Source organism: Scyliorhinus torazame, chromosome 17, assembly GCF_047496885.1.
Source record: "Scyliorhinus torazame isolate Kashiwa2021f chromosome 17, sScyTor2.1, whole genome shotgun sequence".
NCBI classification, from domain to species: Eukaryota; Metazoa; Chordata; class Chondrichthyes; order Carcharhiniformes; family Scyliorhinidae; genus Scyliorhinus; species Scyliorhinus torazame.
Window position 1 is genome coordinate 148,995,121 of NC_092723.1, and position 20,348 is coordinate 149,015,468.

The window sequence follows — 20,348 nt, forward strand, 5'->3', positions numbered from 1 at the left end:
AAAATTAAGGAGCTATTCACTTCATGGAGTATCTGGGGCAGCAGATCTTCTTCAAATGAATGACTATACAGGTTCCCCAGATTAGAGAGGGGCTTACATCAGAGAAGGAGTTCTGTGTGCAGTTCTCATTACCACACTATAGGAAGGATGCAATTGCACTAGAAAGGGTGCAGAGGAGATTCACCAGGATGTAACCTGCGCTGGAGCATTCCAGCTATGAAGAGAGGCTGGTTAGGCTAAGGTTATTCTCCTTCGAGCAGAGAAGGCTGAGGAGGGACCAGATTCAGATGTACAAAATTATGAGGCACATAGGGTAAATAGAAAGAAACTTTTCCCCTGAGCAGATGGGTCAATAACCAGGGGACAGACATTTAAGGGAAGGGACAGGAAATCTAGAGGGGATTTGAGGAAAAATGTTTTTACCCAGAAGGTAGTGGGAATCTGAAACTTGCTGCCTGAAAAGGTGGTAGAAGTGGGAACCCTCGGAGCATTTAAGAAACATTTTGATGAGCACTTGAAATATCACAACATACAGGGCCCAAGCACTGGAAAATGAGATTAAAATAGATGGGAATTTGATGACCGGCACAGACGCGATGGGCTGCAAGGCCCCTTTCTGTGCTGTAAAACTCTATGACTATGAAACGAAAGAGAAAATGCGGGAAAATCTCAGCAGGTCTGGCAGCATCTGTAGGGAGAGAACAGAGCTAATGTTTCGAGTCCGATGACTCTTTGTCAAAGCCCCTATGACTATTATTCCATTTAACAGAATTCATTAATTGTTTGCATAAGGTATATGAGTGACATCACTGTGAGAACTGACTTATCGGGTGAAATTCTCCCCCAACGGCGCGATGTCCGCCGACTGGCGCCAAAAACGGCGCCAATCAGACAGGCATCGCGCCGGCCCAAAGGTGCGGAATGCCGGAGGGATTTCTGCCCCGCCAGCTGGCAGAAATGGCGTTTGTTGCCCCGCCAGCTGGCGCGGAAATGCGGCGCATGCGCGGGAGCGTCAGCGGCCGCTGTTAGTTTCCCGGCGCATGCGCGGGAGCGTCAGCGGCCGCTGTCAGTTTCCCGCGCATGCGCAGTGGGGAGAGTCTCTTCCGCCTCCGCCACGGTGGAGGCCGTGGCGGAGGCGGAAGGGAAAGAGTGCCCCCACAGCACAGGCCCGCCCGCGGATCGGTGGGCCCCGATCGCGGGCCAGGCCACCGTGGGGGCACCCCCCGGGGTCAGATCGCCCCGCGCCCCCCCCAGGACCCAGGAGCCCGCCCACGCCACCTGGTCCCGCCGGTAAATACCAGGTTTGATTTACGCCGGCGGGACAGGCAATTTCTGGGCGGAACTTCGGCCCATCCGGGCCGGAGTATTCCAGCGGTGGGTCCCGCCAACCGGCGCGGCCCGATTCCCGCCCCCGCCCAATCTCCGGTACCGGAGACTTCGGCGGGGGCGGGGGCGGGATTCACGGCGGCCAACGGCCATTCTCCGACCCGGCGGGGGGTCGGAGAATGACGCCCATCAAGTCTGAAAATGTAGGAGTCAAATTGTTGAATTAGCAGAGATGTTCTATGTTACATGATTCTGGCAGGATTTTGTGCCACCTCTTCGCAGGGGTTTTTTCTAGTGCCAGTGGGATCATCTGGTCCCGCAGATATATATGGCGATTCTCATGGCTCGCCCATCCCGCCACGGGAGAACCTGTCGCGGGGGGATTGGCAACGTAGGGGTGGAAGATCCCACCCTCTGAGTTTTGATTATTTTAGTTCAACTTTGTCAAATTGTCAGGTTTCGTAACTCTTTCAAGTCAAGCATATTCACTTTATCATGCTGTCATGAGATTACAGTCTGTTTAAAAAATGTTTTAAAATATCAGCAATAATATATTAACAATTTGAAACTCTTATAAAAAATATAATTCGGGCCAGTGCTTCAGGCTGCAGAACCCTATCCAGTTTAAGTGTAAAATGAGCAAACATTTTTAAAATTCAGGGAGAAGTACAAAAAGATGTTTATGGATTTCCTCTGAAAGGTTCTCTCTTCCGAAGATCCAATCTTGTATATTATAGGTGCCATTCTTCTGATGGAGGTTGCTGGTATGTGCAACCGATCCAATCCATAACAAAGGCATTTTAATGAACAAACCTTGCTTGCTTGTTATATGATGTGTCTTTCTTTTAGAAATAAAATGCCCCTGGATGCAATTTTACTTCCAGAGTTATATTTGGAGAAAACGGTAGTAAATCTTGTCAATGGCCCTTGTCTTTTAATTAATTAGAATTTAATTCAAGTAAAACATTCCGCCAGTTATTGATGTTTAATGATCTTATTCTACTACCTTGTTGACAGGCATTATTTGTTATTACTTTGACACATTTCCTCTTTTTTTTTACAAGAAGAACACTAGTTTTGCAGATGGGACAGATAAAGTAACTTTACACATTTTAATTGGAAATTTGCACACATTTCTGTTTTATATTCTCCTTGTACACATAACAATTTTAAAGAAGCCATTACAATCTCCAAAGGGAATAGGTATTTGCATTTTAAAATATTTTTACAAATAGTTTAAGTGGAAAAATCTTTTTTTCTCCTTGGAGGTATGTTGGGTGCATTCCTCAGTTAAGATGCCTGAGTTTTATATATTTTTTTCATTATGTAGAGGTGCCTATACACTACCACCCACACAGTAAAGCAAGTGCACTGTGAAATATATTCATTGTTGCAGTACTGCAGGAATGGAGAATAGCAGTCATCAGTAATAAAGTACAACAGTTGAAGGGAGACCGACGACATTACCTGCATTATTTAGGTTGCCTTTTTCATTATAGTTGGGGAAATAGGCTGCAATTCGATTATGGTGTGATTTGGGGGGTGGAATTATTCAGCGATCAGTGACCCTCTTGCAAGCGGTTCAGATGAGAAGTCAACTCAAATAAAGTTTACAGTGTATTATTCAGACTGAATGCTGCTTCACTCTGCAATCGAGATTCTTCATCTTATATATTTTGTAATTGCTTCTCGGTTATTTATATCTCAGGGCAAAGGGATTGGCTGGCTTATATTGGGAAGAGCTGAGTCAACCAATAGTGTAAGTTCCCCACCCTGCCATAAGCTTCCATTGTAGCTCTGAGAAGCAGCATGATTAATGACAGTAAGGGAAGCTGGCTGCTGGATTACTAATTTCCTATTCCTCTCTGCAAATACCCCCGACATATTCTGAGGCTTTTTTTTTACATGACTTTGGAGCAAATCACTTGCTACTCACGCCTTCTTGTGAGTACCCAGCTATAATTTTGCAAGAACTAACAGTACGGTGGGGTGAGTTTGCATTAAAAGCAAAGAAAAATGCAATTAAAGCTAGACCCTGTAATGGATTAAGACAAATGTTTTTAACTATAACATAGTTTAAGAGACTTGATGAAGAAAATAAAAGTATCATGTTTCTTGGCAGGAGATTTTTGGCTTTTAATACAGTTGCATTTCAGCTAAACGCTATGTTTCTTTTATACAAGTTAATTGAAATTGGCCCTTTAGAACCTTTGATTGCATGGAAGTGCACAAATTGCTATAAAATGTGAGATAATGATATATAATTGTACAAGCTGCTTCCCCCCCCCCCCTTTGTAAGCCAAGCATTCCTTCTTCACAGCATTACTTTGCTCGGAAAATTATGTAGTAAGTGGTAATATGATTGGAACATCCTTTTTTGAGATATGTAAACCGGATTCATTTAACGTTTCCTATTTTGTCTTAAACCGTTTCAAAATCATTTTATGAGTTGGGCTACATTTAAATCCCATTTATTCCCTTTACACCTGCAGTTTATTTTGATATCACACATTTTACCTTGTCCCTCGTGCACTTTATTGCAGTCCAGTTTTTGATTGGCATGCCAAATCATGGACTTATTATCACGTGAAGGACATAAAATGGGCACCTCCAAAAATTTCAAATTGAAACAACAATTTAATTCTGCATCATTTTTCACAGGTTGTCTTTTAAATTTCTAAACCTGGGGCGGGATGCTCCATTTTCCTGGCTGCGAGTTCCTCAGCGGTGCATCGCACGCTGACGACAGGATTCTCTCTTCCCGCTGCTGGTCAGTGGGATATACCATTGAAGCCACCCAATGCCACCGGGAAACCCACGGGCGGGGGTCCGCTGCTGCCTGTGGAAAATGAGAATCCCAATGGCCGGAGAATTTCGGCCCTTGTTCAATGAATTTATCAATTAAAACAACAAGGTGTAAAATTGTTCCTCATTTCTCGGAAGTCAGGCACAAATTGCTGCACAAACTGAAAGGAGTTAACATTGATCAGTTTAATGCTGATCCAGAAGGCTGGAGTTCAAGCCCCAATCTAGAGGCTAGAGAATAATGTCTGGGCTGCCACAAGTGCACTGCCAAGGAAGTGTCGCACTGTTGGAGATGCTGCCCTTCAGACAGATGCTAAGCTGAGGTATTGTCCTCAAGTGGGCATACAGGATTCTAGGGCACTACCTGAGGAACACCAAGGATGTGCTCCAGATTTCCTGGCCAATATTTATCCCACAACCAATACCTAAATCACAATATCTGCTCCTTTGTACGATTGCTGTTTGGGGGAACTTGCTTTGAATTTGGCTTCCATTTGGTCTACATTACCGCAAGAACTACACTTCAAAAGTACTTAATTGACTTAGCAGACTCGATGGGTCGAGTGACCTAATTCTGCTCCTCTGTCTTCTGGACTGCGATGTGATTTGGGGTACTCTAAGGTTGCGAAAGGTGTGTGTTCATTCTTTAATTTTCTTTTAAAAAAAGTTCAGAAAAAACTGCATTCACTTCATACTTCCTTCAGCAAATCACAAGCTACCTATGATGGTCTTTGAAGAATAGGTTGCTCTTATGAGTTCCTGATGAGAATTTTCCAATTATTAGCTGCTTTAATTCAAAAACCATATCCATAAAAAGTAATGTACGTCTTAGATTATTGTTGCTTTAGTTTGTTTGATTTGCATAAGAGTTGATTGGCCAGTGGGCATGATTTGATGGGAAGAAAAAAAATCTATGACCGGTTTTAGGCACGTTTAGCGGCATGTTTATCGGCGGCGGCTGACCAAGAAGCACCCCACTATTCCTAGTCAACGGCACTTTGTCTTTTATTTTGGCCGCGGGGAGTTTCTCTCCCCAAGGCCGCTCTTGAGTCATTTTCCACTGGTGGGCCCAGCAGGAAAGGATCCCTGCAGAACAGGGCGCATTTTGGCTGGATGCCCCCATTGCCCCCCGCCCCCCCCCTCCCGACACACACTTTTCAGCCCCCCTTGTTTTCAACACCCCCCAACCTTGGGGAGGCCCCCGGGGAACATCTGTCCCTCCACATGGTCAGGCCCCCCCCCCCACCTGGCCAATCTCTGGCAGTGCCAACTTGGCACCCTGGCACTGACAGCCTGGCACTCTGGCAGTGCCACACTGGAACTCTAGCAGTGCCAAGGTGCCCGGGAGCCAGAGCTTGTCTCTGTGTCGATTTTCACATGGCTTAAGCAATAACCCAGATATATATAACTTCTGTTCACTGAAACTGCTAGACTTAATCTTTTAAATTATTGCCATGGTGATGTCTATGTCAATTGTTAAATTTATATAAAAGATGCTAACACTACACAGGCTATTTTAGTTCAATGCAGATGATTTTCATTTTTCTTGATTTTAAACCATCATCACTCTCAGGTAAGGGTGTGTGTATGGTGGGGTCAGTGTTTTATGTGGTGGGTGGTCAGTATGTATCTGTGTAGGGGGACCAAAGAAAAGACCATTGTATGTGGGGGATGGGAAAGGAAATATATGGGGCAGGATTCTCCTTTCCTGAGACTAAGTGTTGATACCGACACAGAATTTGTGGACTTTCACAACAGCAAAACTGACGCTGAAGCTGGACCGATTCAGTGACAGTGGTGCGGCTAGCACCGGCGCCATGTGGAACAATCGATTCCAATGAAAAACAATGCAGGAGTCGTCGGATCCATGATTGACATTCGGGAGACTGACAAGCTGCAGCCGCATATACACGTAACAATCCCCACACGCACCCATCCCTGGCAACAAGATGGCACTGGTTGTGCTGGAGCTCGCCCACACAACTGATGGGTCAGCTGGGGCCAGATGGCACCTAGAGGGATGGCCTGGGGGGGCATCTATCCAACCCATGGCCCTAAGCTCACAGTGGGCTGTTAGCAGTGTGCGGAGCTGCATGGCTGTCCTTCTGGCTGTGACAATGCTGTTCCGTACCCGTCCACCCGGACCCCACAGCCCACCTCCTGGCCACTCCCCGCTACTCCCCCCGAACTTGGCAGAAGCCCTCCGGCCAGTGGCACAACTGCCAGCAAATTATGGCGATGTTGGACACTTTGCATACCCCCCCTCTCTCCCTCAGCAGCCATAAGGCCGGTTTCATGATTTTTAAAAGCCAAAGTGAACCACGCCGTCGGAAACTCGGCCCATCGGAGGTGGAGAATTGCGGAGGTCCTGGAGAATACCGGGTCAGGCCCGCTAATGATATGCAAATGGTGTATACTGTATGTGCATTCCAGACTGCATTGTCGCCGCTGTTGAAGTGATGGAGAATTGCAATTTGGTGTCACATCGGCGCCAGCTGCGATTTTGCCGTTGTAACTAATTCTCTGCTCAAGCGCGTTTCCCGATTTCAGCGTCAACCAATGGAGAATCTCGCCCCCAGTGTTTGTCGAGAGAGACTCCCATTACATGTATATTTGGTGGAGGAGTAGACAAATGCAAAGGAAACCAATTTGCAAATAAATTATTCTAACAATACGTTTCAAACATCGGTATTATTGGACCTGCTGATCAGATCATGATATTCCACTTTCAAATCAATCAGAGAATGGAAAGTGTAATCGAATATAAAAATATAATTTTCAAGTTCTTCTTTCATGTTTGTAATCTATGCATCCATTTGTGTGTGTGATTGTGTGTGTGCTTTCTTCCATTCTGCCAGCCCGCTTTTATTTAATTGTCAATGTAAACTTGAATTTATTTAGTTAATAAAATATAGTGAAAATGCTGTTTATTTCTGAACTCACTTCAAGTATCACCCATTTTGCGACCTGTTTTACTAGTTTATTTGAGGCTGATTTAATTCTCGCGAAAGCTCCAGGAACTTAACATATCTGACTGGTGAGGCATGTCATGGACCTCAAGACATTACTAATAAATATACACCTCTACCTGTAATCTGCACCATTTTGTGTTGTCACTGTTCAGAAAGAAGGCATTTATTTGGAGCACATAAATAACATTACCACGTTACTGTGAGATACCCAAATATTCCTGTGAATCTGGAATGACATATTTTCCCATGCTGTCACATTATCATAGATTATCATAGAATTTACAGTGCAGAAGGAGGCCATTTGGCCCATCGAGTCTGCACCGGCTCTTGGAAAGAGCACCCTACCCAAGGTCAACACCTCCACCCTATCCCCATAACCCAGTAACCCCACCCAACACTAAGGGCAATTTTGGACACTAAGGGCAATTTATCATGGCCAATCCACCTAACCTGCACATCTTTGCACTGTGGGAGGAAACTGGAGCACCCGGAGGAAACCCACGCACACACGGGGAGGATGTGCAGACTCCGCACAGACAGTGACCCAAGCCGGAATCGAGCCTGGGACCCTGGAGCTGTGAAGCAATTGTGCTATCCACAATGCTACCATGCTGCTAGATTTCATTTGTATGGTTCCTCATATCATCTCTATGTTCTTGCAACTGGTGTGATAGAATAATAGCATTATATTATGAAAGCAAAATTGAATGTTGATATATTTTGATGGCCTGAACTCCAGAGGCCAACTGTGTTAACTAATGTAACCATTTAGTACTTTGGAGAATTTTGGCATTTCTGTGCCCCTTTATACTGCCCATGATCAGTATGTGTGTAGGGAGTGGGTGGGGGTGGGGGGGGGGTGTGGTTTCTTACCCTCAGAGTGGGAATCCCAATAACTCACACACGTGCACACACAGAATAAATACAAATGAAGGTTAAAAAAATGGCGGCAATTTATAGAACACGATCTTACGGCTGTTTGCGCTGACGGGATTTTCCGGTTCTGCCGGCAGCGCAACCATGCCGTGGGTTTCCCGGCGGCATGTGGTGGATTCAATGGGGAATCCCATTGACAGCAGCAGAATATCCTGTCACTGGCCAACAGCGGGTCGCCTTCGGGAAACATGCCGCACGGAGAGGCCAGAGAATCTCGGCCATAGTTATCTCCGTCTCTTTTGTGGCAGGCCTGTGGTTTCTTGGATAAAGTTGATGCCTTTAGTTGAAGTTAAGGTGTTGTAAAACAGAGGATTCTCAGTAAACTCTAAAGATTCTTGCAGTTGAATTTCAAAAAGGTTGGTTCTCAGGTGAACGCAGAATTGGAACAGCTCAGGGGAAGCCCTCCTCCATGTTTTATGGTGTTACTGTTTATTACCTTGGTTGCTTGGATGACTTGCAACAGGCTCAATGGGTTCAGTGGAAATTTGTCTGCAAGCAGCTTTTTTTCTCCCTGTTCCCTTTTCATCTGGAGTTCATTTCTGTTCCCCCTACCTTCTTCAAGAGATGAGTGAGCAAAATTAGACCTCATAGTATTGGGGGCAATGTATTGACATGAATAGAGAACTGGTTGGCAGGCAGGAAGCAGAGAATGGGAATAAACGGGTCCTTTTCAGAGTGGCAGGCAATGACCAGTGGGGTACCGCATGGTTCGATGCTGGGACAATATACATTAATGATTTGGACGAAGGAATTTCATGCAATATCTCTACATTTGCAGGTGATACTAAGCTGGGTGGCAGTGTATACTATGAGGCGGATGCAAAGAGGCTGCAGGGTGACTTGGACAGGCTGGCTGAGTGGGTAAATACTTGGCAAATGCAATATAATGTGGGTAAATGTGAGTTTATCCACTTTGGTGGCGAAAACAGGAAGGCAGGTTATCATCTGAATGGTGGCAGTTTAGAAAAAGGGGAAGTGCACTGAAACCTGGGCATGGTCACGGTGGAACAGTCGCTGAAGGTTGGCATGCAAGTACAGCAGGCGCTGAGGAAAGCTCATGGCATGCTGGCCTTCATAGCGAGAAGATTTGAATATAGGAATAGGGACGTTTAGCTGCAGTTAGATAGAGCCTTGGTGAGGCCACTCCTTGAGTATTGTGTGCAGTTTCGGTCTGCTCGTTTGAGGAAGGACATTTTTGCTATTGAGGGTGTCCAGCGAAGGTTCATCAGACTAATTCCTGGGACTGCAGGATGGACATATAAAGAAAGACTGGATCGACTGGGCTTGTACTCACTGGAGTTTAGAAGGATGAGAGAGGATCATATAGAAACATATAAAATCCTGATGGGCCTGGACAGGCTAGAAGTGGGAAGAATGTTTCCAATGTTGGAGACATCCAGATCAGGCGTCACAGCCTAAGAATAAGTGGATAAGCCATTCAGGACTGAGATGAGGAAGAACTTCTTCTCTCAGAAAGTTGTGAACTTGTGGAATTCTCTACCACAGGAAGCTGTTGGGGCCAGTTTGTTGGATATATTCAAGAGGGAGCTGGACGTGGCCCTTGCGGCTAAAGGGATCAAGGGGAATGGAGAGAAAGCAGGAGCGGGATACTGAATTTGCATGATCAGCCATGATCATATTGAATAGTGGTGCAGGGTCGAAGGGCCAAACGGCATACTCCTGCACCTATTTCCCATGTTTTTTATGTTATGTTTCTCATCTCACCCTTGTTGGTAAGAGGTACAAGATCCAAATTTGTTTCTGTTTCGAAGTTTTTGGGTTAAATTGGAGTCATCAGTTGCTTTTCTGATTTTTGAAGTATTCTGTTTCTCTGCGTTTTGACGCCATATGGGAGGCATTTTTAAAACTCCCTTACCCGTACTTTATCTTAGTCCTTTGTGGGTGCAGTCAATCTTTAAGTCTCGGACGAGCCAAATTCTAACTGATTAGCTATTTGGAATTCTAGGAAAGTCTATATGGGGCTTTTTAACAACATCTGGAATTGTTGGTGGTACACGTTCATAGACATTGAGAATAGCAGCCTTTGTGTGATCATAATTGGCAGAGTTTTCAGTGGGCAGTGTTGAATAAACCTCCCAGGACTTTCCTACAAGCTGACCTTGTATCCTTTGTGACCAAAACTGCCAATCATTGTAATTGAGCTGCCAGTTTTTAAAAGGCTCTGAAAGATGTTTCCACATCCTCCCCTTCAAACTTGGGAGAAAAATCGGGAAATCCTTGAGGAAATCAAAACTTGTCTCTGGGTTCAGGGTATTTAATTGACACTTGGTAAAATCAGGTTGTCCCTGTGTCTCAGATCTCCATAATTCTGTGCCTGTAACTCCCTCTCAAGCTTTTCAAGCTGGGAAGCTCTCACTCTCTGTTGGAAATCTCACGCCTCCCTTTTGCTCTGGGCTTCTCTTTCTCTCTCATTCGAAGCTGTAACACCAACCTTTGCTCTTCGAGGTGAATTTTGGCTGAGGTAACCTGGTCTGTTCCAGTTTCTGTGCCTTCTATCGGTTCTGAATTTGGAGTGAGGCTGGAAATGCTCAAGACAGCATCTTTCGTACCTCGGGCTTCAAAATGTATCGTACGTAACCTACTCAGATGGCTTTCAGCTTTTCTATGTTTAGGGATGCTAATTTTGGCCAAGTTAAGTCCTCCTCTTTCATAAATTCTTTACATTGAAAGTATCTATCTTATTTTCTATTGTTTATGCTTACAAAACGTCCTGCTGCAACTTCTTTTGTTTCTTTGTTTCAAACATTATGGCTATGTTACTTTTCCTTCTGCTTCAAATTCCGTTGAAGGCACATTTCGCTTGTTTGCCATTGATTTTATTACAGATTGCATCACCAAATTTTGGCACAAGAAGAATTTTGGAACAGTTTGGATCAGGAGTCCTCCCACTTTCAAGGTATTGCTGTTTGTTGCCTTGGCTGCTTGGAGGACTTGCAGCAGCTCCTATAACTTTTGCTGGAAGTCTGTCTGAAAGAGGCTTTTCACTGAAAGGGAGTAAAAGAAAAGGCTTCTTCATCATGTGACCTGTACAAGTTAAAGATCCTTTTCCAAATAAGGTGGGCGGTTAGGTCAATTACACACCCTGGGAGCGATTCTCCGATCTGGAGACTAAGTGCCGATGCTGGAGTGAAAACCGGAGTGTTTTACTCCGGCGTCGGAGGCCGTTTCCATACCGTCATTTCACACTCCCCCGGGGGGCTAGGAGCGGTGCCAAGACATTTACGCAGGCCAGGCCTTGGCGCCGTGTAAAAGCGGCGCCGCGTACATGACGTCAACCGCGCATGTGCGGGATAACCGGCGGCAACCCGCGCGTGCACGGTTGACGTCCTCCCCACGGCCGCCCCGCAAGATGATGGCGGATCGATCTTACGGGGCAGCGGAGGAAAGGAGGTCCTCTTTCAGAGAGGCTGGCGCACCGATCGGTGGGCACCGATCGCGGGCCAGACCCCTTTTGAGCACCCCCCCAGTGCAGGAACCCCCCTCGCCCCCCACAGGCTGCCCCCCCACAGCGTTCACGCCGGCAGCGACCAGGTGTGGATGGCGCCGGCGTGAAGCCGTTGTTTTGGGCAGGCCGCTCGGCCAATCCGGGCCAGAGGATATCGGGAGAGCGGAGAATCGCCATTTTGGGTGTCCCGGGAGATTCTCTGGCCTGCGCCGCGCAGACCTCGATGGGAATCGCCGCTGGGATGAATTGCGGGAGGGCGTCGGACCGGCGTCGCAGGTAAAAATGGCGCCCCATGCCATTCTCTGAAACGGCGTGGGAGCAGAGAATCGCACCCCCTGTGTTGTGGATTTTGCACCTTCGAGTGTTTGAGGCATCTAAGTCTTTGTATTGACAGACCCATTCAATTGATAATACCTTTTTGGATTAGTTTCAGGAAAGGGAATTGGGGGGGACATCAGTCTGGAAAGTTCCTTTTGTTCCCTCGTGAAACAGGCGACTGGTTTCAATCCAATAGAAACCTGCACCTCTGGCTCCCATCTTTTCTCAGATTTTTGTGGTTACTTTTAAAATATACAAATGATTTTGAAGTTCAAAGTGAAAGAGAAAAAAGACCATGGGCGGGATTTTCTGACCCCGGGGCCGGGTCGGAGAATCGCTGGGCCGGGCGCGATTCATGCAACGCCACCCCGACGCTGGTCCGCCAATTCTCCAGTGACCGGAGAATCGGCGCCATTGGCGCCAGTCGGGGGCAGCTCTACGCGGCCCCCCCCCGGCGATTCTCCGCCCAGGATGGGCCCAGTGGCCGCTAAGAAAGCCCAAGTCCTGCCGTTGTCATTCACATGTGGTCTTACCCGGCGGGACCTCGGCGTCCATCCTGCGGGGGACGGCCTGGTGTGGGGGAGGGGGGATCCGGCCCCAGCGGGGGCCTCCACCATGGCCTGGCCCGCGATCGGACCCTACTGATCAGTGGGCCGGCCTCTCCTGGTGGGGGCCTCTTTTACTCCGTGCCGGTTCCTGTAGCCGTACGCCATGTTGCGTCTGGGCCAGCGCGGAGAAGGAAGCTACCGTGCATGCGCGAGTTCGTGCCGGTTGCAGCGCGTATTCGCGCTGGCCGCAGCGCGCAAGCGCAGACCCTTGGCACCCATATCGGCAGTTGGAGCGGCATGACTCGCTCCAGTGCCATGCTGACCTACTGTGCGGCTGAGGATCACTACACTTAGCGGTTCAATGATGCCGTCGTAAAACTCTCGGTTTTTACAACGGCGTCAACACTCTGCCGTCAGAGGGGGGAATCCCACCCCTTGCATTTATATAAAAACTTCCACATCTTTAAATCATCTGAAGGAATTTATAGGCATTGAAATAGTTTGAAGAGTTGCCTATGTTGGAATAGAGGGGAGCATGACAGTCAATTTGCACACACTACTACCCTCTGGTTAAGGCAGTTCAATAGATTCATAATCCTCTCAGAGAAGAAAATGGGCGCAATTCTCCCATTGGGAGACTAAGTGCCGACGCCGGAGTGAAAACCGGAGTGTTTCACTCCGCTGTTGGAGGCCGCTCCCAGCCCCCCATTCTCCCGCCCCTGGGGGTCTAGGAGCGGCATCGCGTCGTTTACGCGCGCCGGGCCTTGGCGCCGCATAAATGACGCGGCGGTCATCCACAGTTGCAGTCCTCCTCGAGGCCACCCCGCAAGAAGATGTCGGATGGATCTTGCAGGGTGGCAGAGGAAAGGAGGTCCTCCTTCAGAGAGGCAGGCCCACCGATCGGTGGGCACCGATTGCGGGCCAGACCCCTTTTGAGGCCCCACCCCCCAGTGCAGGATCCCCCCTCCACCCCCCCCCCCCCCGCTTTCCCGCGCTATTGTTGGCAGGCCGCTCGGCCCATTGAATCGCCGCTCGCCCGTGTACAACGGTTTCCTCCCACAGTCCAAAGATGTGCAGGTTAGATGGATTGGCCGTGCTAAATTGCCCTTAGTGTCCCCAAAAAAATGTTAAGTGGGGGTTGCTGGGTTACGGGTTAGGGTAGATACGTGGGCTTCAGTAGGGTGCTCTTTATAAGGTGTGGTTCAGACTCAATGGGCCGAATGCCCTCCTTCTGCACTGTAAATTCTATAAATTCTACGATTAGCATGGATTGAGAATTGGTGAACTAACAAAAAACAAGAGTGGGCAAAAATGGGTCTTTAAAGTTCATTTTACAGGATGTGGGCATCATTGGTTAGGAAAGCATTTTTACGACAATTAATTCTGAAATGGGTTTATTATGTCCTAGTGGTAGTTCAGCATGTATTAATTTTGTTCCTGCCAGGAAAGCCCAAGATGCATTTTTCTTTCAATTTTCCATCACTAATTCAAAAGTAAGTTTACTTAAAAAATTGCAGGTTTCTCCAAGTCAATCACGGTGCACTGTGGACATCTCAAGCACCGATGCTGTTGAACTGTTCCTGTTTCTTCGTGCTCCCTGGGATATTGTTCAATGCCCAGTGCCTGAATCTTCCACAATTTCTACCAGAGACATTTTTATACCAATGAGATTTTCTTTGTTAATGTGGTTGTGTGTCATGTTTATGTGGCTACAATTTACCATCTCACTACGAGGGAAACTAGCCTTTCACATCTCTTAAACTGTCATGCCCAGTAGAGGCACGTCCTATCCATAACGTTGAACCACAAACTGTATTGGCTTGGAATCTTCCAGAACCTTCTTTTAAAAATGGACCTTGAAAGGCTGCTAAGATGTCTGCTGAGGGTCAGGTGACTTTTGTAATTCCTGCACAGGCTACCTGAAGTCTCCATAAAATTCCTAATTGATTAAGCATGGGTGAAATGCCCCCTTTAACTCATCATACCCAGACCAAAACTATTTGTGGAATTCACACCTTCTATTGCTTGTGAAGCTATCTGAAATTCAAAATCATTTGACTTCCAGACCCACTGGCTTCAAACCTAAAACTTAACAAAGGCTACTGTAGAGAAACCAATGCATCATAAGCAAGTGTGAATAACCCATCCGTTTCCCCATTGTGTAACAATATCTTCAGACTTCCAAATCACTCTGGGTGAACAAACTATGTGATCAAAACTGTCTTCAGATAACACGTTATTTTATTCAAGAACCAGAAGGTAACCAGTCAGTCTGGGAACAACAACTGCAGAGACAGCAACAGACATGGCAGTGACATCTACACCTGTCAGAAATCTGGAGATTGCAGTCTTAAAAGTCTCCAGTCTTTTCCCATCCAGACTCATCAGAACAGAAACTTGACCCCCTGGAAGAAGACAGCAAGTGACTAATGCTGTGACTTGCAAAACAATATCATCTTCGAGGGAAAACTGATATGCAGTTCCTGCTATTTGAACCCCTCTAGACCCTTCAGGAGTGAAAACACCTTCTTCACTGGACCTGCTTGTTTTCTAAGACAAGCCAAACATGTGAACTACAAAGTGTTCCTGTTTGTAATTGGTAAGAGCACTGTAACTGTATTTTTCTGGAGTGTATGTGTACGTGCGTGCAAATGAGTGACATAGTGGTAGATTTCTGGTGTGAATGTGTCAGTAAAGAATCCTCTTTATTAAAACCCATGGTGACTTGTTGCTGGTTATTTTAATTGACCCTACACTCTCGGGCTGAAAAATGCACACATCTCACTTAGATTACTGATTACAGACGGTAAGGGAAGGGAATTGGGGTTTCAATCTCTCTTACCACTGTCCATAAAAGAATATTACAACATTTTGCACTTCATAACCTTCCAAGGTCAGCCCTTGAACAGGCAAATGTGAGAGTTAAAAAAAATGTGCCACCATTCTTTCATTGTATCGTCTCTTACCAGTCAAGAAATGTAAATGCAATTGATGGGGACATTTCTTACCCTAACCGGATTTAACATAAATAGAAAAAAATAATTATCAAATGCAATTTGGTGGGACTCAGCACTAACAAAACTCTCTCAGAGGTTTGTGGTCCCTGTCCTTCGATGTGTTTACTGTGGCTCAGTTTGTAGCACTGCGAGATCTGAACCACAAGGTCCTGGGTTTAAGTCCCACTCCAGTGCTTGAGTGCACAAACTAAGACTGACACTTCAGTGCAGTGCTGAGGGAATGCTGCATAGTTGGAGGTGTTACCCTTTGGCAGAGATGTTAACTCAAGGCTCCATCTTTCTGTTTGGGTGGATGAAAGTTCAGGGGCGGGATTCTCTGAGACTGAGGTTAAGTGATGACGCCGTCGGAAACGCCGTCGCGTTTCTCGACGGCGTCAACACGGACTCAGGATCAGCAATTCTGGCCCCTACAGGAGGCCAGCATGGCGCTGGAGCGGTTCACGCCACCACAGCTGCTGACCCGGCCGTGGAATAGGCGCCAGGGGATGCGCGCAAGCGCAGTGGGTCTGGCGCGAACACGCGCATGTGCAGTCCCAACGGAGCAATTTCTGCGCATGCGCGGTGCCTCCCTTGTCCACGCCGGCCCGGACCCAACATGGCGCAGGGGTACAGGCACTGGCGCGGAAGAAAGGAGGCCGGGAGACAGAGAGGCCAGCCTGCCAATCGGTGGGTCCTGATCACGGGCCAAGCCACATGGGAGGCCCCCCCGGGGTCAGTCCCCCCACCCCAAACAGGCCGCCACCCGACCCTTCAACATTGAGTTCCCACCAGCTGAGAGGTGTGGGACTTGGCATTTCCACAACGGCCGCTCGGCCCATCCCGGCCCGAGAATCGGCGGGCTGGCCGCGTAGAGCGACCCTAAACCGGCGCCGCGCCAATGGCGCCGATTCGCTTCTCTGCGGAGAATCGCGTGCCGGCGTCGGGGTGGCGTGGCGCAATTCGTGCCGGTTAGGGGCATTCTCCGGCCCGGCCCCGGGCTGAGAGAATCCCGCCCCCGATGTCACTATTATGTCACTCGGCCGCCTGTGGTAAAATTACCAAGCGGACCCATGCCAGCAAGGACAGGCTCAAAACCACTTTTTTCTTCTAAAGTGGTCCTGACTCACCTCTTCAAATTAAACCCAAATGCCTCTTGAGATGTTGGCAAAGAGGATGATCCCCCTGTGCCACCCCAGCCTCGACATCATCTTCAACACTAACACTGGCATATACCTGCAATAAGATGCTGCCAAGTTTCAGGTCAAAAGTTGACTGTTGCGATCCCTCCACATGCAGAACATCTAACATGATCATAGTTGCAGGTGTCGTTCCAGCAGTTGACAGAGATTGGCATCTTCCCCCGGAGTGATCCAGATCCTGAGAAGGGTGACGGTCACAGACATTTCCAGGTAGGTTTACTCGTGCCTCCAGAAATGATATGTGGCATTTTAGCAAGTACAGTCAAAAAGACGTTAACTCCTTATCATGATGGCGTGTCTTCACCCATGTGAACTGGGTTGGATGTGCATGAAGAAGCTTCTAGTATTATAAAATCAATGAAAATTTACATTTGTTATCGGGTCTTTCCTGGAGTAAAACATCCCAAGGGGCTTCACAGGATGATAAGCAAATGAGATAATAGGCATCCTGCTCCAATCACCATTCGGGCTAATTAAATGTAAAAAAAAAGGTTTGCCTAGAGCTACGGAAAGGGGAGGGTGAGATATTGTGTTTAGCACCCCCTGACATTCCAGAGACGGAATAGCAAAATTGCCGGAGACAATTGGGTGGGGGGGTGGGGGGGTGGGGGGGCACTAGTGCAGAATCCTGAGTATCAAGGCCACATGGGAGAGGAAAGAAGGGCAGAAATACAACAGAGGCCAAACCCTCAACACTGGATTGACCACCGAAGACAGAGCTGCTCGGAACTACTGAGAAGCAATGCCGCAGGAGATTGCGATTCTCCGCGCAGATGTTTGCAGACATCTGTACCACCACTGCTGAAAACATCACAACACTGGTCACCATGCCCTGCCAGTGGTCGTCAAAGTCAGTGTGGCCTTGAACCTCTTTGCATCTGCCTCCTTCCAAGGATCAGCTGTGGACATTCGTGGCATCTGAAAGACACACCACTGCATGTTGCCAGTTGCTGCTGCCCTCATTGCCAAAACTGGGCAGAACATTCATTTAATGACAGACTTGGCCTTGCAAGCATTGAATTTTACCTCCTTTGCTGGACTCCCCCAGGTGCAGAACATCATCAGGCATACCCGGTACACAGCCAGTGAGATCCATAAACTGGAAGGTCTCCACTCCCTCACCGTTCAACTGGTTCAGTTTATTTGGAAGTAAGCAAGCTTGAAGACAGCAGCTGCACACTGATGGAAGCCAGTCGCAGAGTGTGAACTTGGGGAATTTAGTAAATTAAGGAAAATGGTGCAGTGAGTTAGGAAGGAAGCAGGTCGGTGATTGGTTGGTGAGTTTCAGAATCATAGAATCCCTACAGTGCAGAAGGAGGCCATTCGGCCCACCGAGTCTGCACCGACCCTTCGAAAGAGTATCCTACCTGGGGCCACACCCACCCTATCCCAGTAACCCGACCTTTTTTGGCCACTAAATGACAATTTAGCATGGCCAATCCACCTAACCTGCACATCTTTGGACGATGGGAGGAAACCGGAGCACCGGGAGGAAACCGACGCAGACACTGGGTGAAAGTACAAACTCCACATAGTTTGTTCAAGTTAGGTGGATTGGCCATGCTAAATTGCCCCTTAGTGTCCAAAAATGTGCAGATTATGTGGATTGGGCATGCAACATTTCCTCTTGGTGTCCAAAGTTTAGTTGAGGTCATGGGGTAAGTACATTCCAAGCACAAAGTGAATTACAATCACTCAAGCATGTGATTGCACTGCACCTATCTCTCTTTGATGTGGTCAATGTTTGCAAATACTGAGGTTTTATCACTTAGGCTATTGAACCATGATGAGAGATGAGTGAATCAAAGTTAGAGATGGTTTGTAGAAGCTGTCAATGACAGCTAGAAATATATGAATGGCTTGCAGCTAATGGATCTGGGAGCCAGATACAGGTCACAGCTGCTCTCCTTCCAGGAATGTGCACATGGAGCTTCAAGCTGAGTGTTACAGGTTACAGCTAAATTCTTCTCACTGCCCCTATCTGGACTGCTGTCTAGCTTCCAGACAGACATTTCTGGGGGGAGGGGGAGTGGTCAGTGGGGGATCCTTTAGGAAGGCGGTCCTTATGGAGGGTCTCCCTATTACGTCCCAGGGTGGGTCCCCTATTACAGGGGTCCCTCGGAGGTGTCTCCTTATTACAGGGGTCCCTGGAGGGGTGGTGGTGGGGACTAGTAGAGAAGGGGTAGGCAGGCACTGCATTGTGGGGAGGGGTGTCCCAGTTGGGCTCCGATGGCGCCTACCAACATGTCGTTGGCGAGGTGGACCTCGCAGTAGGCCAAGAGGGTATCTCCTTGATTGGGGGAGGGGGTCCACCCCTTGGCGAACTGCGAGATCCACCACACCACAGCCACACTGGTAGAGACCGCAAGTGATCCGTGACCACATGATTCCCGGCCGCAGGATCTGGAGAATCATGGAGGGCCGGAGTATAGAGTGCCTGGCCCGCTAAATGAATGCAATGAGGTCTGATGGCACAGGCATGGGCCTCTTTCCCACCACCAGCGTGGGTGGGTGGTGGAGCATCGTGATTGTGTCGTAGCCCAGCGTTGATCCCAATTGTACCCTGATTCTCTATCCCATTGGGGATTGCGATTCAGGCGTACCAGGATGGAGAATCCCACCCTATATGTTGATCAATATTTTCAGAAACTTCAACACACAATCTATTATTTTTCAAAACTGAAAGTCGATTGCGAATGGCCATGTAGTCCGGGATTCTCCGACCATTCGCGCCGGAGGAATTCTCTTGTCCCGCCGGCAGCATATCCTTGCCGCGGATTTCTAGTGGCCTGGGATGGCTTCAATGGGAATTCCCATTGACGGTGACAGGACCATAGAATCTCACCGCCAGCGAATGGTGCAGAAAATCCCACCCATTGATATTTTTTAGATTCTGTCAGTTTTGCACTGATATTGGGATTTCCTTGCAGAATGTATCTTTTACTCCACATACTTCTGAAATCTGTGTCATGTGATCAAATTTTTTCCAATTTAGCGTGGCCAATCCACCCACCTTGCACATCTTTGGGTTGTGGGGGTGAGACCCACGCAGACAGGGGAAGAATGTGCAAACTCCAGATGGAAAGTGACAACGGGCCGGGATCGAATCCAGTTCATCGGCGCCATGAGGCATTGGTGCTAACCACTGTGTCGCCCATCATGTTATCAATGATGTCAATAACCAAAACCAAATATCTAGACACTCTTATATTGTGTTAAGATAATGCTTTTGTAATATTTAAGATTATTTTCAATACATTAACAATACAACATTTAACCTTTTGGCACATATTTGTCGAGCTATATACAGAGGAGTAAGGCAGGAAGGAATTACTTAACAATAATTTATAGCATGTAACCATTCAAAATAATCCTCAGTAACCATTTTGCAAATGAAAACAAACAGCAAATCCATTAGGATCTTCAGAAATGTGCAGTGGGGTGTTAATAGCTGATCCCAGAATTGTCTTACAGTTTCCAATGCGCCAAAACGTTCACATTTCCAGCAATACATTGATTCCTTTTCAGTTTTCTACAATGAATTATGATGTGGAATATTAACAGCATGTGATTATATTCTATTTTGACTTGTACCATTTTTATAGAAAACCGACAGAATCATGAGGTAATAATGGAACACCTATCTACACGAGGATTCTAGTTTTAAAACAATAACTCCCTCAGTGATTTAGTAATGAAGAAAAATGTAATGTAAAGGCCACACTGTTCACCTGGCAATTAAATAGTACCACACTTTGAAAGCACTGAATAATGAGTGGCAT

At 47.3% G+C, this 20,348-nt stretch overlaps 1 protein-coding gene across 18 annotated transcripts in view; it reads left to right on the forward strand.

The window, feature by feature from the left end:
* Nucleotides 1-20,348, forward strand: part of rbfox1 (RNA binding fox-1 homolog 1) — a 2,508,969-nt gene that overhangs the window by 2,042,204 nt on the left and 446,417 nt on the right. The window contains exon 1 of one of the 18 annotated variants that reach the window (XM_072481252.1): nucleotides 3,154-3,270. The exons of 16 other annotated variants lie outside the window; for them this stretch is intronic. In XM_072481252.1, coding sequence (XP_072337353.1) covers nucleotides 3,232-3,270 — 39 coding nt within the window. In that variant the 5' untranslated portion in view covers nucleotides 3,154-3,231. Of the gene's footprint in view, nucleotides 1-3,153; nucleotides 3,271-3,297; nucleotides 3,316-20,348 lie in introns of those variants that run through there. One more of the 18 variants, XM_072481266.1, reaches the window with a different exon arrangement.